Genomic DNA, 23,987 nt, shown 5'->3' on the forward strand with positions numbered 1-23,987 from the left:
TGGTCAAATTAGGAGGAATGGGAGGGACAGATGGTCCCCCCATTGTTCAACTTCTGTTTTAAGTATATGCTTGACTAAGCCCTTTCTGTCTCTGTCACAGTGTCCATTCTCCATTTAATGGAGGGCATTTTCCCTAGCCTCTTAGGGGTGTCACCATAAAGGGGACCCATGCTCTTTCTTGTTATGACCAGTGGCAGTGGGCAGCCATCATATGTGACAGTGATTATCTAGCTGCTATGATGCCATTTTAAAAGGCCAACAGTTCTTTAAAAGGCCAATACCCTGTGATGCCCTTGATGATTACTTGCCACGTTGACTCACTTGCTGAATGCCTTCTTTGTCCTGTAGCAACTTTCCATAAGGATCCCTTGCTAATAATCATAAAGTCAAGGTGGGAAGTCTGGTATAAAAATTGGAATTCTTTTGTTTAAAGGCATTATGTTAAAGGTTACTCAATAAACCTTCTGTAGTCTGAATGGAAATTAAAGGAAATATATTTCAATATATTTTTATAAATAGTCACAAATTTTGAACATGCAATAAGGCAATACTTAATAACTAGTAGATGGTGATATGGCTTTAAAACGAATAGGTGTAAACCTAGAAAAAGAAATCAGAGGGAGGAGGGAGGTTAGTTAATAACAAGTATTTGACTTTCTTCAGGTTGCTTGTTTACAATAAATGCTCTAATTTGAAAAGTTAAATACAATTTAATTGTCTATCAGCAAATGTTTAATGAATGCATACTAGGGGATGGGCACTGTCCTAGAACTATCTATAGATTGACTCCTTTTTTGTTATTTCACCTATTTTTTAATTCACTTATGGAATTAGTTGGAACTTGAAAGCCTATTTAGTGTCTTCCTGATAAACGAAAAGTATTAACATAGATCTTGTAATTCACTGAAACTTTTGAGCCCTTTACTAAGCAACAGTGAATTAATTGTATTGGCATTTATTTTATTTTTTACATTTTAAATTGAAACATAGTTGATTTACAATGTTGCTCTAATTTCTGTTGTACAGCCAAGTGACTCATTTATAAACATATGAACATTCTTATTTTATATTCTTTTCCATTATGGTTTATCCCAGGAGACTGGATATAGTTCTCTGTGCTATACAGTAAGCTCCTATTGTTTATCCATTCTAAATGTAACAGTGTGCATCTACTAACCCCAGACTCCCAGTCCATCTCTCCATCCCCCGCATTGGCAACCACAAGTCTGTGAGTCTATTTCTGTTTTGTAGATAGACTCATTTGTGTCCTATCTTAGATTCCACAAAGGTGATATCAGATTATATTTATCTTTGTTTGACTTCACTCTGTATGAAAATTTCCAGGTCCATCCTCATCTCTGCAAATGGCACTATTTCTTTTCTTTTTATGGCTGAGTAATATTCCATTGTATTTGATTCGTGCAAAAGTAATTGCGGTTTTGCATTGTTGAACTTTGCCATTTGATATTACAATCCATTATTAAATGTGGTTATATTATACATCATTTTAATGTGCATTTCTTGCTTTATGTTTTTGTACTAATGACTTATTAAACTATGGAAATGATGTTAGACAAAAAAATATTTTTTCTCTTATTCTGTGCAACAACAACAAACCATTTCTTGATTGAATTGTGACATGCGGTGAAAAGTGGATTTTACAGGACAACTGGCAATGATTAGCTCAATGGATGAACCAAGAAGAAGCACTTCTGAAAGCCAAACATGCACCAAAAAAAAGGTCATGGTCACTATTCAGTGATCTGCTGCTGATCTGATCCACTGCAGCATTCTGAATCCCGGCAGAACCATTACATCTGAGAAGTATGCTCAGCAAATCAATGAGATGCACCAAAAACTGCAATGCCCGCAGCTGGAATTGGTCAACAGAATGGGCCCAATTCTTCTCCACTACAGTGCCCAACTGCACATCACGCAAGCAACGCTTCAAAAGTTGAACAAATTAGTCTACAATGGTTCGCCTATTCGACTATATTCACCTGACCTCTTGGCAACTGACTACCACTTCTTCTAGCATCTTGATAGCATTTTGCAGGGAAAATGCTTCCACAGCCAGCAAGAGGCAGAAAATGCTTTCCAAGAGTTCTGGAATCCCAGGACACCAATTTTTACACTACAAGAATAGGCAAACTTATTTCTCTTCGGCAAAAATGTTTTGATTGTAATGGTTCCTATTTTGATGAATAAATATGTGTTTGAGCCTAGTACTAATGATTTAAAATTCACAGTCTGAAGCCACAATTACATTGGTACCAACCTAATATTACAGAGGTATCAGCCACTGATTCATTCAGTGTCTTCCCTCCATTTCTATTTTCAAAGTTTGAGTCAAGATTTGACTTGGAATAAATCACATCAAGAGAACTGATGCCCATTCTCTGATGGGTAGGTTTTTATAAAAGACCTATGATACCTCCTAGGGGTTTAAATTAAACAGATGTTCCTGGGAAAAGTTTCTTTAAAAATAAATGTTAAAAGGTGCCATGCTGCTCTGTTGCTGTGCTCACCTTAACTCTCCTGATGAAGGTTGCCAAGATTCTGCCTCATTTGCATTAGGAATTATTGCCTTCATCCTGACTGACTTCAGAAACCTATTCTTAGATAATATCGAACTTATTTTGGTCTGATCCTTCAACCAATGCAAATTTTGGCTTCTAGGTAATTGTTTACTTTCATCTGTGCTCGATAAGGATGGTCTTAACACTGGAGTGCGGTCAGGGGCTGGGCAATGGATAAGCAGAGGCTGGCCAGGTGGCCATCTATAATTCAGTTTCAACCTTTTAAGGATGTGCATAACTAGACTATTTCAGCTCTAAATCAAGGAAATGGTTCTCCAATATAAGTAAGAAAACAGTTTTGCCAGGGTTGACTACTTCTATAATGCAAACTAGGTAACTTTCTAAAGACATAGCTCCTTAAAATAGAGCATCAAATGCAAAGCACCCCAGAGTCTCCTGGTCAGATCTCTTGCTGCCCTGTAAGAAAATCCAACACTGGATTCAACTCAAGACTTTAATTGGCTAGAGTCTAGACAAATTGAAAACTTGAGAAAGCCTTTAGGCTTCCAAGATGCTGTCCCTGAAACTGATTGTTGTGATCTGTATCTCCTGACTCAGTGCTCTGTAATCAAATACATGGTTTCAAAGCTTTAGATAATGAAAAGAAATACATTTTTAAATTGGTTTTATAAAGAACCCAGATTTTAGCATATAGTAAGTTTGGTTAAGCATATGGCCTGGTTAGTAAGTCAGTATTGTGAGAAAAGAGTTCAGATACGCAGGTGGGCATGGAATGGCAAAGACTTATGTAATATAAGGCAGGCATTTTGTTTTGTGGTTTGTGTTTATCCTCAAAATCGCATTTACAAAGAGAAGAGTCAGAGATCTAGGCTATTGCTTCATAAGCAAAAGTGATACTGTTGATTGTACTGATATCTGAACGTTGGTGGTTTGTCTTTATGGTTGAAAGAATATAAAGAATTGTGTGACAAATGGAATATAAACATGAAACAGCATGACTGCCGTTTTTTAAGTTAATTGTAGCTTACAGTAGTGTTAATCTTTCCTTTTTGTCATTGCTTACAAAGACCTTGTTAGTTTTATGAAGAAATCATTAATCATTTCAACCAGAAGTATATCCTAAAGAGGAATTGAGTTCCTCAATTTTGCAACATGAACTACTTAGTTGGGAGAGTTAATGTTTTCAGATGACAAAAGCTTGTTGCTGAATTAAATCCTTGTTATATTTAATAGTTTGCATATATAATATAATGCTGTTTTTAATCCTTTAATGATTTCTTGTTACAACAACAAAGCAACCTGAGAGTATGACCAGAAGTAACCTTTGGGTCATCTAGCTTGAGTAGATCTACTAGGTAATTATTGTACATTGTATCTACTCAGGCTGTATACATCCTATGCTTGAAAATGTTTAATGTCACTCAGACATCTCTTTTACTCTATACAAATGTCCTATGCTGACTAAAAAGAATATTTCCTTTCCATTTCACTCTAATATTTGCCATCCTGGATCATTACTCCTATATTCCAAGTCAGACTAAATCCTTTCCTAGATTAAAAAAAATCATTTTACTTAGAATTTGATGGATCCATCGCTTGTATGGTTTTTTTCACCTAATGTTTTGCTCATTCAGCTTCTTGACTAACTGTCACAGATGCACTGAGCTTTAGTTCTTCTGTCTCTTCAGCTGATCTTTCTCTGGTTCTCCAAGTTATTTCCATCTCTTTCTAAGAGGGCGAATCAGCTCATTGCAATATGTGTCTTCTTTTCCCAAACCATCTTTCCTTCTCTATTCTTAACCTAGCTTCTGTGGTCTTATTCCGAATGTCCCTTTCCCTTTATTTTCCACTGGATGCCCATTCATACTTTCAGTAGGAACCCACTAATTCTGTGTGTCTTTATTCCCCTGCAATACTAATACTCTGTCATCTGCTTCTCTGAAATATAATATTTCTTTTCCTTTCCTTTGTTCTTCTACTAGCTTATTCTTAGTGCCCATTGAGCCCTTTTATTCCTTCCTTGTCTTCCTGTTACTGATATTCATGGATATTTATTTATCAATGAATATAGGTGACAGGCAAATCATCTGTACACTGTTTTTACACACTTCTTACCATTCTATGCCTTCGTGTGCATTATAGCTTGATCCTGACAATCCTCAGAGATGGGTGTGAACGCATATCCCTCTTTCATAGGGGAGTAAACTGATGTTCAGAGCATATTTAAATGACTTGACCAAGTCCCATGGCTAAACCCAGGTTAGGACCCAGGTCTACAGACTCTTTCTACCATACCATACCACCTGTCTCTGGCAGAAGGATTGCAATCCATTGAAAGACCTTCACTACAGTAGAAACTGGATGGAAATTAACCAAAGCCTTCATTGTACCTTTGCAGATGAGAGTCCCTACACTAAATCCGCCAGCCAGACAAAGCCGCCTGATGGAGCATTGGCTGTGAGGAGACAGAGCATCCCAGGTTAGACCAGACTGTTGGATTTTTCAGCTGTTTTACTTTTGATCCCTGTTATTTGGTGACCTGAATAGTTCCAACTTGGTTTAAAAAAAAAAAAAAGGCAATGCTATCTCATAGAATGGAGACTGCCTTCTATACAACTTGTTCAAAAAACATTCATGAAAGCAAGATTCTGGAAAAGCTTGCCAACTTGTGAAAATTCATCTTGTGTGCAAATCCTTTGTAAAATGACTTGAATTTATATCAGCTCTCGCTCATTGACTTACTTTCACCTCTGTTTTCAGGAAATGATTCTCACAGCAGCATCTATCCCTTTACTAAGGCAAACCCAGCCAAACAAAGTGGTTCAAAATTGCTGTGGCAGATCATATATATGCTGAATAACAAATTACTCCTTTCTTCTTGTCTCTTTGAACTTGGATTTACTTCCACTGAGCAATTCTTGTAAAATTCTGGGACTTTGTTTCTTTAGGAAGCTGTGATGAGGTTTCTTGTAATACAGTATATAATACCTTTTTTCCTCCACAAAATATTTTGAAGAAATATCTTCTAATGTCTTTACCTCCAAACTTCCATAGTTGGAAATTTTGAATTTGTGAATGACACACATTCTAAAATAAATGTAGGAAGGAAATTGAAAATATTATTCAATCTTTATCTGAATTAGGTGATTCATGGAAAACCTCTTATGGTAGCAACTGTCCTTAAGAGAAGTGTTAAAAGCATAAGTACATTGAGTATCAAAAGTATAGTACACTTAGTATCAAAAATAATGCCTGTCTGTATTAAATACAAGTAAACTGAGTACAGCTAAAGTTTAGTGGCAGGATTTTAGAGTGCAGTAGTTTGACAACTCAAGATAAAACAAAGCAGTGTTTCGAACATTAAATTGGATGCTTTGGCAAATCTGTCAGTAAAGGGAGAATTTTCCACTTGAGCAAAGAGCAAGACAAGTCCAGTTTCTGCCCTGTTCATGATTATTACTTATAAGAACTACCTGTGGTTATTTCTTCTTCTTATGAAGACTTTGATTTATTATGAAAGTACATGGCTTATAAAGAGGCATATTGTGAATGATCCATATCTTTGTTTGTGTGCTTTGAAGATTCTAAAGTAATTTGAAACCTCTAATTATATGGCTTCACCCAGTGCTGAGATTTCTTCTATTCCAACCTATAAAATTTCATTCTTAGTGCTGGTCATGTTTAGAAAAACTACTGCAATCAGCTATGGGCCATCTTCTCTGCTTTCTCCTTGTCAGCAATAAGGAAGTCCTGAAAGTTTGAAATTCAAGAATGCCAGTTATCTATCAATTCCTTTTCAGCTTCTCTAATTAGCTGGTACTCAGTAATCCTCTGCTGGGAGGGGTAAAGAGACTTCCCATTGTCCTTTCCACTTTATATGGTACTAAACAAAAGCACTGACTGTGTGAATGCGTGCTTGGTCATTCAGTTTTGTCTGAATCTTTGTGATCCCATGGACTGTAGCCCATCAGGCTTATCTGTTAATGGGATTCTCTAGGCTAGAATGCTGGAGTGGGTAGCCATTCCCTTCTCCAGGGGGTCTTCCAGAGACAGGGATCAAACCAGGCTCTTCTGCATTGCAGTGGATTCTTTACCATCTGAGCCACAAGGGAAGCCCTGAACTACTCTCATATTTTCCTTTCATGGGTTTTCCAGTGTTACATACTAAATTACAACACAGGTTTATGGGCTAGGGTTTACCTTAAAATCAGTAAGTAGTTTTTAAAGTTACATGTTAGGTACACAGAAGTTGTTAATTACAATCCTTAGTTCATGACACACAGTGATTCTTTGTAAAAGAATGTTTCCTTTTGTTCTTCCTTATGTCACGTTTTTTTTTTAATTGGTAGGTTTTTTGTTTTTGTTTTTGTTTTCTGGTTGTGCCACACAGCACATGGGATCTTAGTTCCCCAACCTGGGATGGAACCTGCACCTTCTGCATTGGAAGCAGAGTCTAAGGCATTGGACCCCCTAGGGAAGTCCCTTATATCAATTTAAAGTTACTGAAATCAAGGAACCTTTTTTTTTTAATAGCATCAGAGATTATTTTCCTGGAGTTTGAACATGAACAAACACACTTTTGTTCTTTCTTAAAAGGTATCAGCCAAAAGGGTTGGACGTCTTCAAAATCCTCTTAATTATTTAGAACAGTTCAAGAGAAAAAGGAGTTCACCAGCCAGAAGGCTAAGAAACCAAAGTAGTTAATAGGTGATTATGACTTCCTGTTACATCTTAAGGAAAAAATTTAGGAACTTTTTGGAAACTGCTTCTTGACTGAGTTCTGACAATTGGAGTTCTAAACTTCTACTGTCTTACTTAAAAATACTTGTTAATTCTTGTGCTGGTGAGAGAGAGAGAGACTGCAAAAGAGAGAAGTGCACAGAGACCTGGAAAATGCACCCTCTTTATTGTTTGCTGAAAAAATCCCCAGGTGTCCTCCTGATAAATTAAGGTCAACACCAGACAGCTAACAGAGCAAAGTGCAAGTTTACAGCCTTTGTTCTTCTGTGCTCACCTCCCAACCTTACTTCCCTCAAGAGTATCATTACCACCCTAGTGGCAAGGAAAGATGTGTCTAGGCGAAAAATGTACCAGCGAACTGAAAGAGACCTTTAAAAAGGCTTGGACCCTCTACTAGCCCCTGGATCTTCTCAGTAAAAGGCATTTCTCAGGGCAAGTGCAGTCCTGGGGCCATTTTGGTGCCCCATTTGCTAGGGAGTAAGCAAACACTCAGAAGCTGAAACTATAAAGGAACTGTGGCTTTTCCTCACATTTCTTCCCAGTGAGCCAATGATGGTGATTGAATTTAACCATTCATGTGAGCACTCTCTCTGATGGAGGGACTGGAGGAAGAGTACAAGGTAGTAGAAAGCATATTAAAGTTCTTTATAAAAGTTTTTATGAAAGATTAAGCTGTTCTTTTAAACTAATTCTATAGAAACCTAATGCTTCATGGAATAAATATTTGTAAACATACACACAAACATAGAGAAGATTTCTTAACATTGGTTCCACTATTCCCATGGCATAATAAAGGGTAACTTTTAATAATTCTGACCCAGAGAAGTAACCTTGAATGTTAACAGAAATATAATTTGTTTTTCATTCATATCAAAATTCACTACTGCTGTCTAAACTTGAAATTGTTACAGCAATTATTTTATAATCACAAGTCAAATATGTGTCTTTCATTAAATGACAATTCTAACTGTAAATCCTTTCATCCCTCTGCTATCTCTTCTCAAAAAAGAGAATAAATTAAACATCTCTTAGGAGCAAAATGCATTTGCTTTGGATAAAGGGGAAATGCATTTTTCATGTTATTTGGGAACTTGTCATTTTAATCATGTCTCTTATGGCATCATGAGTAAAAAAAGATTTTTTGGTCTTTCATAACGTTTTATAAAATTTTTAGTAATGATAATAGTGGAAAAGAAATGACATTACTGTCTCTATGACACTAAAGTTTAAATTTAGATTAAAAATTTAACATTCTGTTAAAAAGATTTTAACCTTATTTCTACTCATATTCTTTTTCAAAGAGAAGATGAATTCCAAGTATTTTGAACTAGCAGATTCTATTCCACATCTATGGTTATTTAAAAAAATCTGTCAGTCTAATCTTCCTTTGTTTGAAAGATTACTGGTGAATCAAAGTTTGACCACATGGGAGGGTTTGTCCAAATTATTGCAGACTCTTGTTTTAACACATTTTATAATAATTTGTGGCTTATTTAATCATGTCTATCTAATGTTCATGAAAAGACAGGATACCACACTAGACCTGAAAACCTAGTTAATGTATTATTTATTTGATTTACCTCCTTTTTCCAGGTAGTATGGCTTTCTTTGCTTATTTTTGTCATGGCAAAGACTTTGGGGCAATTCACAAAAGCAGGAAGAAGTCAAGTGTTCATATCTATTGCACTTCCAAATTCTTGGTGCCCCAGGAAAATTATCTTAACTCTGTAGCCAAAATGAGACCTCAAAATTTTGTGTAAGAATTTTTTTTCTCCTAGAGTATGAGAAAAGACATTTATCAATTTGGTCGTAATAGGATAAAGATGATACATCTTTCTTGTAGCTCACATTTGGGTGTTTGCAGAGGATGTACAGATTGAGAGTCTGAAATGTTAATCAGCCCAAGATGTGTACACATACACTGTTTCAAATACATCCAGGAAGTATCGCTGCTGCTGCTGCTGCTGCTGCGTCACTTCGGTCCGACTCTGTGCGACCCCACAGACGGCAGCCCACCAGGCTTCCCCGTCCCTGGGATTCTCCAGGCAAGAACACTGGAGTGGGTTGCCATTTCCTTCTCCAATACATGAAAGTGAAAAGTGAAACTGAAGTCGCTCAGTCGTATCCAACTCTTCGAAACCCCATGGACTGCAGCCTACCAGGCTCCTCCGTGCATGGGATTCTCCAGGCAAGAGTACTGGAGTGGGGTGCCATTGCCTTCTCTGAGGAAGCATCAACACCTACTGAAAAATCAAAGTGTAGAAAATAATACAGTGCCCTTGGCCCCACAGAGAAGCTGGCAACCTTGAATTAAGAGGGAAGGACAGGAATTTTTAAAGTTCTGCCCTCTCTGTTCAGCATTTTCCTCTTTGTTAACATACAATTTGACGCTTCATTGGTCTAAATTTTCATTATTACAGCAGATATATAGAGTGACATTTACACTAGGATTTTATAGCTCTAATACTGTTCAGGTGGGTGAAGGGCATTTCCTCTGATTTTCAGGCCTAGTTCTCTGCCTGGTTCCACCACTGAGCCACTCCAAGAAATAGAGCATGTCTCACTAATGGGAAACCAGTCAGTTGACTCAAGCAAGTGCGTCATGTCATACAAAGCATGGTGCTGCACAGTACATATGCCCATCAAGTCGTCACATTGTACACTTTAAATGGTTTATGGCTTTGTCAGTTACATCTCAATAAAACCAGGGCAATGGAGGTAAAGGGCCATTATATTTGCAATGTACACTCAAATAATGCAAAAAAAAGAGAGAGATGTCTCTGTGTGTGTGTGTGTGTTTGTGTGTGTGTGTGTGTATGAAGGATATCAAGGAGTGAGTGCTTTATAGTGTTCCTGTAGCTCTCAGACAATTTTAAAATCATTTCAAAAATTAAAACTTAAAGGAAAAAAAGGCATGAGGGACTTCCCTGGCTATCCAGTAGTTAAGACTCTGTACTTTCACTATGGGGGCATGAGTTTGATCCCTGATTGGGGAACTATTAATAAGATCCTGCATGCCACACAGCATAACCAAAAAAGAAAATTAATAATAAATAAATTCTTTTAAAAAATATGGTGCTAGGGTGCTGCAGATGTTGCCCAAAGATGCTGAATCAAACTCTGCTCTTAGTGAGGGGATCACCCATATGGGAATATGCCAAGAGGCAAGCTTCTCAGCTGCTCAGTCGGGCTGTCCCCACATCCTCCAAGACATCCCAGTGGGCCCAGGTGAGGACTGTGGGGACCACAGTATAGGGAGTCTCCTGCCAGAGCAGCATCAAGACCAACAGTCAGCATCAAGAACTCAAAACAGTGATACAAGTGTTGTAATTACTGAATATTTAAGAAATTGTCAAAGGTATATCACTTCTTTAGAGACAAGTTTCTAAGATCATAAAATCAAGACTCTTGGCAGCATTACAAATATGTCGGAGATTCTGCTCATGCCTCCGTTTATTTAGTTTTCCATAGTACTTATCACTATCTGAAACTGAGTGATACATTTATTTTTTTTCTCATTCTCACACTAAAATGTAAGATACCCTAGGTCAGGTTCTTTATATGTCCTGTTTACTGCTGTTGTCTCCAGCGCATAGAGCAGTGCTTAGCAAATAGTAAGGATCCAGTCAATACTTGTGGAATTGATGAGCAGGCAAAGATCAGCAGGACAGTTTTCCTTGTGCTGAGTTGGTCACCTCATGACTAATATACTTTGCTACCAAAAAAAGAAAATTCAACATAGTCTCCGTTTACCATGCATTTTCTGATTCATCGTACGCCATGAAACAGCTATTCACCCAGGCCTTGGGGCTGCACCAAATGTGGCATTTCTAAGGAAATCATCTGCTGCCTAAGACTAATGAATGAAATATAGGTCAGTTAGAAGCTAGAGAATTTTAGAGACCAAAGATCTCGCCTCAGTCTCATTTGTTCCCGTTTGAACAGAAAATGTCCCTGCAGTCCTCTAACACCTAAAGAGAATATTTAAGCCCGATTTAACAGTAAAATTGACAAGATGAAACTGATTCATTTGAGAATGCATGCTGCTATAGAAAAAAAGGCCAAAAAATATGTGAAAATAACTGAAGTCTATAAATAGAGTGATGCAAAGCAGAACTTATTACTTCTTATGGCAGGTACACATGAAGGATTTTCCCCCAGAGAGCTGATCCACTTTGCTCTGTGGCTGGTGGTACATACTGAGTTTTCAAATTGCGCCTGGCAAAAAATGAGCAGCTTGATTTGTGTGTTCAGCACTGCGGCTTTCATTAGCAATTCAGAGAAATGACAGTCTATTATGTTCAAACCTCTCTCCCGCCTTAGTAAACACGGGTGAAATATAATGAAGTGGTACATCAGCAGCAAATGATTTTTAAACAATCATTCTTCCAGCATGCAATTTACGGTAAATGATGTGTAATGAATTAGTCCTGTGCTTGGATCTTCCCCGAGTCCCCCTGTGTTACAGAAGTGGTAGCTGTTCGTCGATGTCGTGCTCTGGGTACACACAGTGATCAGAGTGACTCTGACGAGCCAGCACAACCTCCAGTGTCTGAAAACATTTTACAAGGAGGCTCAAGGAGATGTACACAAGGAGAGAGTCTTTTTTGTCTCCTAGGCACTGAGGAAAAATGAATTCTCCTGCTCTGCAAGTTAGGGAGACCGTCAATTCGGGGTTTTTTAGTTAAGTTGCTTGAGAGAGTTAGACTGGGTGAAAGTTGTAAGGATAAAATAGTTAACCAGCAAAGATCTATGTAGCACAGGGAATGCTACTCAGTTCAGTTCAGTCACTCAGTCGCGTCCGACTCTTTGTGACCCCATGAATTGCAGCACGCCAGGCCTCCCTGTCCATCACCAACTCCCAGAGTTCACTCAGACTCACGTCTATCGAGTCAGTGATGCCATCCAGCCATCTCATCCTCTGTTGTCCCCTTCTCCTCCTGCCCTCAATCCCTCCCAGCATCAGAGTCTTTTCCAATGAGTCAACTCTTCGCATGAGGTGGCCAAAGTACTGGAGTTTCAGCTTTAGCATCATTCCTTCCAAAGAAATCCCAGGGCTGATCTCCTTCAGAATGGACTGGTTGGGTCTCCTTGCAGTCCAAGGGACTCTCAAGAGTCTTCTCCAACACCACAGTTCAAAAGCATCAATTCTTCCACACTTAGCTTTCTTCACAGTCCAACTCTCACATCCATACATGACCACAGGAAAAACCATAGCCTTGACTAGACGGACCTTCTATAATAATCTATATGTGTAAACAATCTGAAATAGAATGAATATATGTATATGTATAACTGAATCACCTGTGTTGTACACCTGTGTTGTAACACAACATTAAACCAACTGAGAGAGAGAGAAAAGAAAGTTGTGTGGATTGATTGACACTAGGGAAAGAAATCATATATATATTTATATTTTGCCCCCCCCACCCCCACCAGCCACATGGAGAAGGCAGTGGCAACCCACTCCAGTACTCTTGCCTGGAAAATCCCATGGGCGGAGGAGCCTGGTGGGCTGCAGTCCATGGGGTCTCGAAGAGTCGGACGCGACTGAGCGACTTCACTTTCACTTTTCACTTCCATGCACTGGAGAAGGAAATGGCAACCCACTCCAGTGTTCTTACCTGGAGAATCCCAGGGACGGGGGAGCCTGATGGGCTGCCGTCTGTGGGGTCGCACAGAGTCGGACACGACTGAAGTGACTTAGCAGCAGCAGCCGGCCACACTGTGCACTTTTTAGGGAATCTCAGTTCCCTAAAAGAGCAGGGGTCGCCTCATGCTCCCTGCAGGGGGAGTGTGGAATCTTAACCACTGGACTACCAGGGAAGTCCCTGCACTAGGGAAATAGAAGGACCATCTTACATAGTTTACTATAGAACGGAAAGCATTCGGGCCTGTTAATACCTCTTTCTTATCCATCAGGCTGACATGACTGAGAACAACTTCCCAGATTCAATCACTCCCATGTCGTCTTCATGTTTGTTATGTATCTGTGTTCTGCCTTGACTATAATTAATATGATTTTCGGAGAATGTAAATTGACTCCTTAGCTTTATTATGTTGAATGTGATATGCTAATTATATTTTTCTAGTATAAATTTTAAATTAATTTTCATTGGAGGTTAGTTGCTTTAGTTTGTACTGTGCAGCAAAGTGAATCAGCTGTGCGTATACATATGTCCCCTCTTTTTTGGATTTCCTTCCTGTGTAGGTCACCACAGAGCATTGAATAGAGTTCTGTGTGCTATACAGTAGGTTCTCATGAATTCTCTATTCTATATGTAGTATCAATAGTGTATATGTGTCAGTCCCAATCTCGCAATTCCTCCTACTTCCCTCCTTTCCCTGCTTGGGATCCAGAGCTTTGTTCTCTGTGTCTCTGTCTCTATTTCTGCTTTGCAAATAGGTTCATCAGTATCATTTTTCTAGATTCCACATATATGCATTAACATAAAATATTTGTTTTCCTCTTTCTGACATACTTCACTGTGATGACACACTCTAGGTCCATGCACGTCTCTGCACTTGTTTTTTTTTAAAGGTTTGTTTGTTCCCTCAAATACATCCATGAATGTTTATATACCATATCCTTTGGGAAACTCTGGCTTGGAGTGAGATTCTTCTCCAAAGAAATGACATTGAGAACCCCAGTTTGTCAGTATATTGATGAGTGGTTGTTGATTTATAGTGCAGCAACAGGGCATTTGGCCGGGAGTGCAAGGCATATGGGGCTTTTGCTATAAAATGACAAGAAATACTGATAGAGAGGAGATTGAACAATATTAACCCAAAGCCTAGGGAATAACACAAATGCAGTGATCACAAGAGTAACCGAATCTAGAAAGAGAGAATGAAGGAAACCATAGATAATTAGAAAAATACTTGTTATCATTCATTTCATGCCATGTTCCAGGTATCGACCTAATCATTTTGATAAATAATGTTACCTTTCTTCCACAACATCTCCAGGAATGAAGTTTTCTTCATTTCCCTCTTAATAGATGAGGGAGCAAGTTCAGAGAGCTAAACTAACATGGCCAAGGTCACAGGGCTAGAAAGTAGCGGATCAAATAAAATCTTATCCAAAATTCATTTAGATAGAAATGAATTTCCACCAGAGTCCTGAGCAGTGAGTGAAAAGAGAAGGTGATGAGAATTCTTAATGAAAATGAGGTGAAAAGACTTTGACTCCTAGTGGCCAGTTGAGCCTCTGCTCTCAAGTAACATAAGAAAGTGTCAGGTGAGCAGGACCTTGGGTAGGAGTGGGCTCTGTCTGTCCGAGTCGCAGAATCCATCTCAGTCATCACTGATAGCCCCGTGATTACAGGTGGGCCAGTAAGTAGAGGCAAAGGTCACGCCATTGTTTCTCTAAGTAACTGAGGGCTAGCAGAAACTGAGGAGGCAAACTGATACTATACTGTAGGCTGTGCTGTAATTTATTCTATACATTTGTGACTTTCAAGGAAAAAAATTGAAATTGGCCAAGCAGGTTTTTAAATAATTGTTTTTAAGCTAGTAGCACCATGACTCTTTGCTTCATGTTTCCCTTCTAAAACCTTAGGATAACACAGAGTTTTAAGACAGCACTAAATGGATGAAATGAGTCACTTTGTTCTGCGGCAGAGCATTTCATCTTGTGAAGAGATTTCTAAAATCAGATCATATATATCTCCCATTATCTGATTCAGTGAGTTAAGAACGACTCTGAGCCATGGGCTCAATATGTATATTTTCAATTCTTTTATTATTAAACATCCTTGCACATTTCTAAGGACTCTTACTGAGCTAGGTGGTAAACTGATATTGTGAAGATTTCTGCTTTGAAATTGGGAGGGGGAGGAATACTTGATAGCAGCTGGCAGATCCTTTTCTCTTTAGAAGTTTGATTGCGCCCCGGTGCTTTGCTGCCTTCTACATAGAATGTAAACTGCTTACGCTTTGATTCCACGCATTTCACCCTTGTCTATTTCCCCTTCAGCCAATCTTTTGCTTGCTCCCTAAGTCCATTTTAACTAAATGATCTTCTCTTATTTTCTTGTATGTGTCTGGTAGTGTTCCAGAAGCTCTCAATATCCTACATGCTTCTGTCCTTCTGGAGTTGGCATGCTAGCCGGGGAGACAGACACTCAACAAACATTCACTGCCTAACATAAGATCAGGCTGTGCTAGGTGCAATAACGTGAAATAAACTAGTGCAGTAAATCCCCCACATACTCACAGGTTCCATTTGAAAGTCCCATTTGTTCGTAAATCCAACAGAGCTAACCTAAGTATCCAACTAACAACGATATAGTACTGTACATAATAAGTTTATAATATCTTTCATACAAATAATATATAGAAAACAAGCATGCACAAAACATAATAAAAAACATTTTTAATCTTTCAGTTCAGTGCCTTGAAAAGTACAGTAATACTGTACAACAGCTGGCATACAGGAGCTGGTATTGACGAATAGGCAAGAAGAATTACTGACTGGAGGTGGGAGATGACAGAGCTGAAGGACTGTCAACAACAGGAGACGGAGAGCAAGCTGCAACATCACTCATGCCTGACACCAATGGAACACACATTCACATCTTTGAAAGTTTGAAACTTGAAGATTCATATGTAGGGGACTTACTGTGTAAGGGGGCTTCCCTGGTAGCTCAGCTGGTAAAGAATCTGCTTGCAATGCAAGAGACCCCAGTTCAATTCCTGGGTCAGGAAGATGCCCTGGAGAAGGGCTAGGCTACCCACTTTAGTACTCTTGGGCTTCCCTGGTGGCTCAGCTGGTGAAGAATCCTCCTGCAATGCAGGAGACCTGGGTTGGAAAGATCCCCTGGAGAAGGGAAAAGCTACCCACTCCAGTATTCTGGCCTGGAGGGGATCGCAAAGAGTTGGAAATAACTGAGCAACTCTCACTTTCATTTTCACTTTACTGTATAAGGAAGAGAGTGCTGGACAGAAAGACATGTGTTTGAAAAGAAAGTCTTGGATAGCCTCAATTAGTTGTTATATAGCCTCAGTTAGGCAGTACTCTTGCCTGGAGAATCCCATGGACGGAGGAGCCTGGAAGGCTGCAGTCCATGGGGTCGCTGAGGGTCGGACATGACTGAGCAACTTCACTTTCACTTTTCACTTTCATTCATTGGAGAAGGAAATGGCAACCCACTCCAGTGTTCTTGCCTGGAGAATCCCAGGGACGGGGGAGCCTGGTGGGCTGCTGTCTATGGGGTCGCACAGAGTCGGACACGGCTGAAGTGACTTAGCAGCAGGCAGTAACAATTGTGTGAGTCTAAAATGAAGGATGAACCCATAATGGTCTGGAGGAAGGGGATTCTACGCCAAAAAGACCAGCAAGTACAAAGGCCCTGAGGTCAGAACAAGCTTTTCTTGTTCAAGAAACTGAGAGAAAGCCAGCATGGCCAGAAAGGGAGAAGCAATGCTGAGAGTGGTGAGAGATGAGGTTGGAGAGAGAGACAAAAGTAGGTTCTGCAGGACTTGTAGCCAAGGTAAGAGCTTGAGTTTTATTCTGAGTGTGACCGGAAACGATTGCAGGGATTGAGCAGTTGAGGTACTGATGCGTTTTTAAAGTCTCTCTAGCTTCTATGTGGAAAAATAGACTTTAAGGAGGCAGGAATGGAGACAGGGAGGTCAGTTGCCATTGCAGTATTTCATTCAAGAAATAAGGGTGACTCCAACTAGCTTGATGGAAGTAGAGGTAGAAAAAATCGTCATATTTTGAAGAAAGAGTCCAAAGACCTTTCTGACAAATTAGTTGTGAAATATGAGAGGAAAAGAGAAGTCTGGGATGAATCCATGGTTTTTGCTCTTAATTGGGTAATTAGTGATGCCATTTACTAAGACGACGACCCACTGAGGAAGAAATGGATCAGTGGAAACAGGGAATGGGGAACTCAGAGTAAAGTTCAGTGGTGGGATGAACGCCAAAGCATCATCTTTGAAGAGGTTCAAGGTGGGGCTGCCCAGCACGCAGCAGAGGTGTCAGTAGGAGGAATGGCAGATGAGTCCAGGGGCACAAAGGTAGGAGGATTATGGTAGATTCCTGCTAAGAAGACACATAAATCCTCTTCTGATGTCTCTGTTCTCTTCTTGAAATAATAGGTGAGGTCATCACCGAGAGGAAGGAGATGATACAGGCTTGTAGAGGAGGAGGAGGTGTCATTTCAAAGACTGAAAAGTGGATTGCCATAGGCGACATCCAGGATTACCCTGCAGCCCTGTAGATCCCTAACTAAATAGAAACCTCTTCTCTCTTAAAACCCTGACTTCTTCAAATCAAAAAGGGATAAAATGAACTCACACATCTGATGCTGATACCCCATGTCATCCCCACATATCATATTCCATCTCCCCTATGGCCTTTCATAAGCATTTCTTTTTATGAACACCTGGAGTATTATGTGTTTTTATTAAACCTTTTGGCAGGTTAGCTCATCCTGCTTCAAGGTGCTCTGCAATTATTTTCGTATGTTCTAAACTTATCTCTAATTTAAGGTTGTGTGAATGCATGCTCAGTCGCTCAGTTGGGTCCTACTCTTTGTGACCCCATGGACTGTAGCCCATCAGTCTCCTGTGTCCAAGTGATTTTCTGGGCAAGAATACCGGAGTGGGTCGCCATTTCCTTCTCAGGGGATCTTCCTGACCAGGGATCACACCTGCATCTCCTGCATTGGCAGGAGATTCTTTGCCACTGTACCACCTGGAATTAATGTTAAAGTTCCTTATAGTCAAGAAATGTCTCTTTATTAAAAATTCTCCCACCCAGCAGGGTTCATAACTGGGTGTGGTCCATGATTGTTATATAAAGACGTCTTAATTACCTCCTTTAGGATCTGATCACTGTTATGCATCAAACCTTACAAAATACTAAGATGGAATGATGAGGCATCATGCTGTTTCTGTTCCAAACACCAAAACCTAGCATAGTCCTCACACGTTCACGCACATCTTTCCTTTTATTTCCCTCTTTCAATATAGGAAACTTCACATCTAACTCCTCCTGCTTTATTATTTTAGTGACAGAATATTTACCATCTATTAAAGGTAGCCCCCGCTTTTTAACACATTATTGACTGGGGGATTTTTATGGAAACTAAGGCCGACAGTATTGATATGTCTCTGGTCAATAATGTGTTAAAATCTCTACCTGTTAGGAAATATGCCTTATGCCAACATTTTACCTTATACCTCTACCCAGTGGCTCTTCTAATTCTTCTGAGCTTCTCCAAAAGTCTTTCAAACACTTGAATGTAGCTATCAGTTCTTCCTTGAATCATCATTGTTACTTAACCAGGTAAACCACATTCCTCCCTTCAACCTGGCCTTTTGTGTAGTATTTTTCACACCCTGGGAGGCTCTCTAGCATGTGGCAGCGAAAACTGAATTCTTCTTCCAGTTGAAGAGCACAGAGTACAGGAAGACCAGAACCTTGCCCAATCTGGGTATTCTACTCAACTAATGACAATTAAGATTGTATTTTTTAATGAACAAATGATGTTTGTTTACATTGCACTTGCACTTAATAGTCCTTGTTCTCATGTACTTCTCTCAGGAGCTAGGCTTCCTCCCTTCAACATAGAACTGCATGTCACACTGGGCAGCACGGTACCCTTTGTTCAGTTGTCTATACATGTATTTCGATTATATTCAGCTAGGACCATTATATCTACTACTGCAGGCAGGAATCCCTCAAAAGAAATGGAGTAGCCATCATGGTCAACAGGAGTCCGAAATGCAGTACTTGGATGCAATCTCAAAAACGACAGAATGATCTCTGTTCGTTTCCAAGGCAAACCATTCAATATCACAGTAATCCAAACCTATGCCCTGACCAGTAACGCTGAAGAAGCTGAAGTTGAACGGTTCTACGAAGACCTATAAGACCTTTTAGAACTAACACAAAAAAAAGATGTCCTTTTCATTATAGGGGACTGGAATGCAAAAGTAGGAAGTCAAGAAACACCTGGAGAAACAGGCAAATTTGGCCTTGGAATACGGAATGAAGCAGGGCAAAGACTAATAGAGTTTTGCCAAGAAAATGCAATGGTCATAGCAAACACCCTCTTCCAACAACACAAGGGAAAACTCTATACATGGACATCACCAGATGGTCAACACCGAAATCAGATTGATTATATTCTTTGCAGCCAAAGATGGAGAAGCTCTATACAGTCAACAAAAACAAGACCAGGAGCTGACTGTGGCTCAGACCATGAACTCCTTATTACCAAATTCAGACTGAAATTGAAGAAAGTAGGGAAAACCACTAGACCATTCAGGTATGACCTAAATCAAATCCCTTATGATTATACAGTGGAAGTGAGAAATAGATTTTAGGGACTAGATCTGATAGATAGAGTGCCTGATGAACTATGGACAGAGGTTCGTGACATTGTACAAGAGACAAGGATCAAGACCATCCCCCTGATAAAGAAATGCAAAAAAGCAAAATGGCTGTCTGGGGAGGCCTTACAAATAGCTGTGAAAAGAAGAGAAGCGAAAAGCAAAGGAGAAAAGGAAAGATATAAGCATCTGAATGCAGAGTTCCAAAGAATAGCAAGGAGAGATAAGAAAGCCTTCCTCAGTGATCAAGGCGAAGAAATAGAGGAAAACAATAGAATGGGAAAGACTAGAGATCTCTTCAAGAAAATCAGAGATACCAAGGGAACAGTTCATGCAAAGATGGGCTTGATAAAGGACATAATTGGTATGGACATAACAGAAGCAGAAGATATGAAGAAGAGGTGGCAAGAATACACAGAAGAACTGTACAAAAAAGATTTTCATGACCCAGATAATCATGATGGTGTGATCACTGACATAGAGCCAGACATCCTGGAATGTGAAGTCAAGTGGGCCTTAGAAAGCATCACTACAAACAAAGCTAGTGGAGGTGATGGAATTCCAGTTGAGCTATTTCAAATCCTGAAAGATGATGCTGTGAAAGTGCTGCACTCAATATGCAAGCAAATTTGGAAAACTCAGCAGTGGCCACAGGACTGGAAAAGGTCAGTTTTCATTCCAATCCCAAAGAAAGGCAATGCCAAAGAATGCTCAAACTACCGCACAATTGCACTCATCTCACATGCTAGTAAAGTAATGCTCAAAATTCTCCAAGCCAGGCTTCAGCAATACGTGAACCGTGAACTTCCTGATGTTCAAGCTGGTTTTAGAAAAGGCAGAGGAACCAGAGATCAAATTGCCAAGATCCGCTGGATCATGGAAAAAGCAAGAGAGTTCCAGAAAAACATCTATTTCTGCTTTATTGACTATGCCAAAGTCTTTGACTGTGTGGATCACAATAAACTGTGGAAAACTCTGAAAGAGATGGGAATACCAGACCACCTGACCTGCCTCTTGAGAAATTTGTATGCAGGTCAGGAAGCAACAGTTAGAACTGGACATGGAACAACAGACTGGTTCCAAATAGGAAAAGGAGTAAGTCAAGGCTGTATATTGTCACCCTGCTTATTTAACTTATATGCTGAGTACATCATGAGAAAGGCTGGGCTGGAAGAAGCACAAACTGGAATCAAGATTGCTGGGAGAAATCTCAATAACCTCAGATATGCAGATGATACCACCCTTATGGCAGAAAGTGAAGAGGAACTCAAAAGCCTCTTGATGAAAGTGAAAGTGGAGAGTGAAAAGTTGGCTTAAAGCTCAACATTCAGAAAATGAAGATCATGGCATCTGGTCCCATCACTTCATGGGAAATAGATGGGGAAACAGTGGAAACAGTATCAAACTTTATTTTTCTGGGCTCCAAAATCACTACAGATGGTGACTGCAGCCATGAAATTAAAAGGTGCTTAGTCCTTGGAAGGAAAGTTATGACCAACCTAGATAGCATATTCAAAAGCAGACATTACTTTGCCAACAAAGTTCCATCTAGTCAAGGTTATGGTTTTTCCTGTGGTCATGTATGGATGTGAGAGTTGGACTGTGAAGAAGGCTGAGTGCCGAAGAATTGATGCTTTTGAACTGTGATGTTGGAGAAGACTCCTGAGAGTCCCTTGGACTGCAAGGAGATCTAACCAGTCCATTCTGAAGGAGATCAGTCCTGGGATTTCTTTGGAAGGAATGATGCTAAAGTTGAAACTCCAGTACTTTGGCCACCTCATGCAAAGAGTTGACTCATTGGAAAAGACTCTGATGCTAGGAGGGATTGGGGGCAAGAGGAGAAGGGGACGACAGAGGATGAGATGGCTGGATGGCATCACCGACTTGATGGACATGAGTCTGAGTGAACTCCAGGAGATGGTGATGGACAGGGAGGCCTGGTGTGCTGCGATTCATGGGGTCTCAAAGAGTCGGACACAATTGAGCGACTGAACTGAACTGAACTGAGGAAGCTTTGAGAAGAGGAACAGAGGAGGGATACTAACAGTTGTTGAGCATCTATTGTGTACCAGTCTTATTTGTTCAAAAGAGATATTTAATGTTACCAATTTTATGGAGGAAGAACTGAAGGCTCATGAGGCTCATGTAACTTGCCCAAGTTTATCCAACAACCAAGCTAATATCTGAGTTTACATTACTTTAATCCAAAGCCCCTCATCTTTCAGCTCTTGTAGCCAGCTCTCAAATGATTCAGCTCATCTTTCCAACATAGTGGAAATCATTTCTATTCCTGCACCTCACCTATATTTACCACTCTTCTTAGCAGTGAATTGGCCATACATTTTACAAGCATCTAACACTGTTAAGAATTTTGAGCATAGCAGTATCAAGGACAGAGCTCCACAGCACCCAGGCCAGAAGCCTTGACACTCCTCCATCAACAGTGATTTTCAGGATATCACTGTGGATATCATCCTCCGTGAGCTTCAAAGCCACAGACTTTTAGTTCACAGAACTCTGTACTGTCTGCAAGATACCACGAGTTCTTTTTCAAAGCTCACTTGAACTACTCAAATATGTATTTACATTATATTGCGTTTATATGTTGGTATCTCTTGGAGACTGTACAGGTTCTATTCCAGACCACTGCAGTAAAGTGAATATCACAATAAAGTGAATCATATGACCGTTTTGTTTCCCATCGAATATAAAAGCTATGTCTGTACTTTACTGTGGTCTGTTAAGTGTGCCATAGCATTACGTCTTTTTAAAATGAGGTACCTATCTTAATTTAGAAATACTATACTGCTGAAAAATACTAGCCATCATCTGAGTCTCCAGCAAGTTGTAATCTTTCTGCTGGTGGAGGATCTTGCGTCCGTGTTGATGCCTGCTAACTGATCGGGATGGTGGCTGTTGCAGGCTGAGGTGGTTGTGGCAGTTTCTTCAACAACACAGTGACATTTGCCACATCAACTGACTTTTCCTTCTGTAAATGACTTCTTTGTAACGTGCAGTGCTGTTTGATAGCATGCTACCCACAGTAGAACTTTCAGAACTGGAGTTAATCCTCTCTCATACTCTGCCTCTGCTTCATCAACTAAGTTTATATAATATTCTAAATGCTTTGTTGTCATTTCAGCAATCTTCATAGCATCTTCACCCTGACTAGATTCCATCTCAAGAAGCCACTTTGCTCAGCCATGAGAAACAACTCCTCATTCATGACAGTTTTATCAAAGTTTATAGCAATTCAATGACATCTTCAGTCTCCACATCTAATTCCGTTTTTCTTGCTGTTTGCACCACATCTGTAGTTACTTCTTCCACTAAAGTCTTGAACCCCCCAAAGTCATCCATGAGGGTTGGAATCAACTTCTTCCAAACTTGGTAGTGTTGATATTTTGACCTCTTCTCATGGGTCAAGAACATTATTTACGGCATCTAGAATGGTGAATTCTTTCCAAAAGGTTTTCAAGTTACTTTGCCCAGATCCATCAAAGAAATCACTCTCTTCCACAGCTATAGCATTACAAAATGTATTTCTTAAATAATAAGACTCAAAAGTAAAAGTTACTACTTGATCTGTGGGCTGCAGAATGGATGTTGTGTTAGCAGGCATGGAAACAACATGAATCTCATCGTACATCTCTGTCAGAGCTTTTTAGTGACCAGATGCATTGTCATTGAGCAGTCATATTTTGAAAGGAATCTTTTTTTCTGAGTAGTACCTCTCCACAGTGGGCTTAAAACACTCAGTAAACCATGTTGTCAACAAATTTGCTGTCATCTAGGCTTTGTTCCATTATGAAGGCCCTAGGATTTGGGGAATGGTAAGTGAAAATTGGCTTCAACTTAAAGTCATCAGCTGAATTAACCCCTAACAAGAGAATCAGCCTGCCCTTTGAAGCTTTGAAGCCAGGCCTTGACTTCTCCTCTCTGGCTATGGAAGTCCTAGATGGCAGGAAGTCTTCTTCCAATAGAAGGCTGTTTCATCTATACTGCAAATCTGTTGTTTAGTGTAGCCACCTTTATTAATTATCTTAGATCCTCTGGATAACTTCCTGCTGCTTCTGTGTTAGCCCTTGCTGCTTCACCTTGAACTTTTATGTTTTGGAGATGCTTCTTTCTTTAAACCTCATAAACCAACCTCTTCCAGCTGTAAACTTTTCTTCTGCAGCTTTCTCACCTCTCTCAGCCTTCATAAAATTGAAGAGAGTTAGGGCCTTGCTCCAGGTTAGGCTTTGGCTTAAGGGAATGTTGTGTCTGATTTGATCTTCTGTACAGACCACTACAACTTTCTCCAGATCAACTCGAAGGCTGTTTGGTTTCCTTATTATTTATGTGCTCACTGGAGTA

The 23,987-nt window shown here is 39.8% G+C and overlaps 1 protein-coding gene across 8 annotated transcripts in view; it reads left to right on the forward strand.

Annotated features, from left to right (window-relative positions):
• The window catches only part of GRIP1 (glutamate receptor interacting protein 1), a 309,369-nt gene that overhangs the window by 89,661 nt on the left and 195,721 nt on the right, over nucleotides 1-23,987 (forward strand). For all 8 annotated transcript variants that reach the window (XM_024992486.2, XM_059886942.1, XM_059886943.1 and 5 more), the window contains one exon: nucleotides 4,939-5,019. In XM_024992486.2, the coding sequence (XP_024848254.1) occupies nucleotides 4,939-5,019 (81 nt within the window). The remainder of the gene's footprint in view (nucleotides 1-4,938; nucleotides 5,020-23,987) is intronic.

Source organism: Bos taurus, chromosome 5, assembly GCF_002263795.3.
Source record: "Bos taurus isolate L1 Dominette 01449 registration number 42190680 breed Hereford chromosome 5, ARS-UCD2.0, whole genome shotgun sequence".
In the NCBI taxonomy this organism is placed as follows: Eukaryota; Metazoa; Chordata; class Mammalia; order Artiodactyla; family Bovidae; genus Bos; species Bos taurus.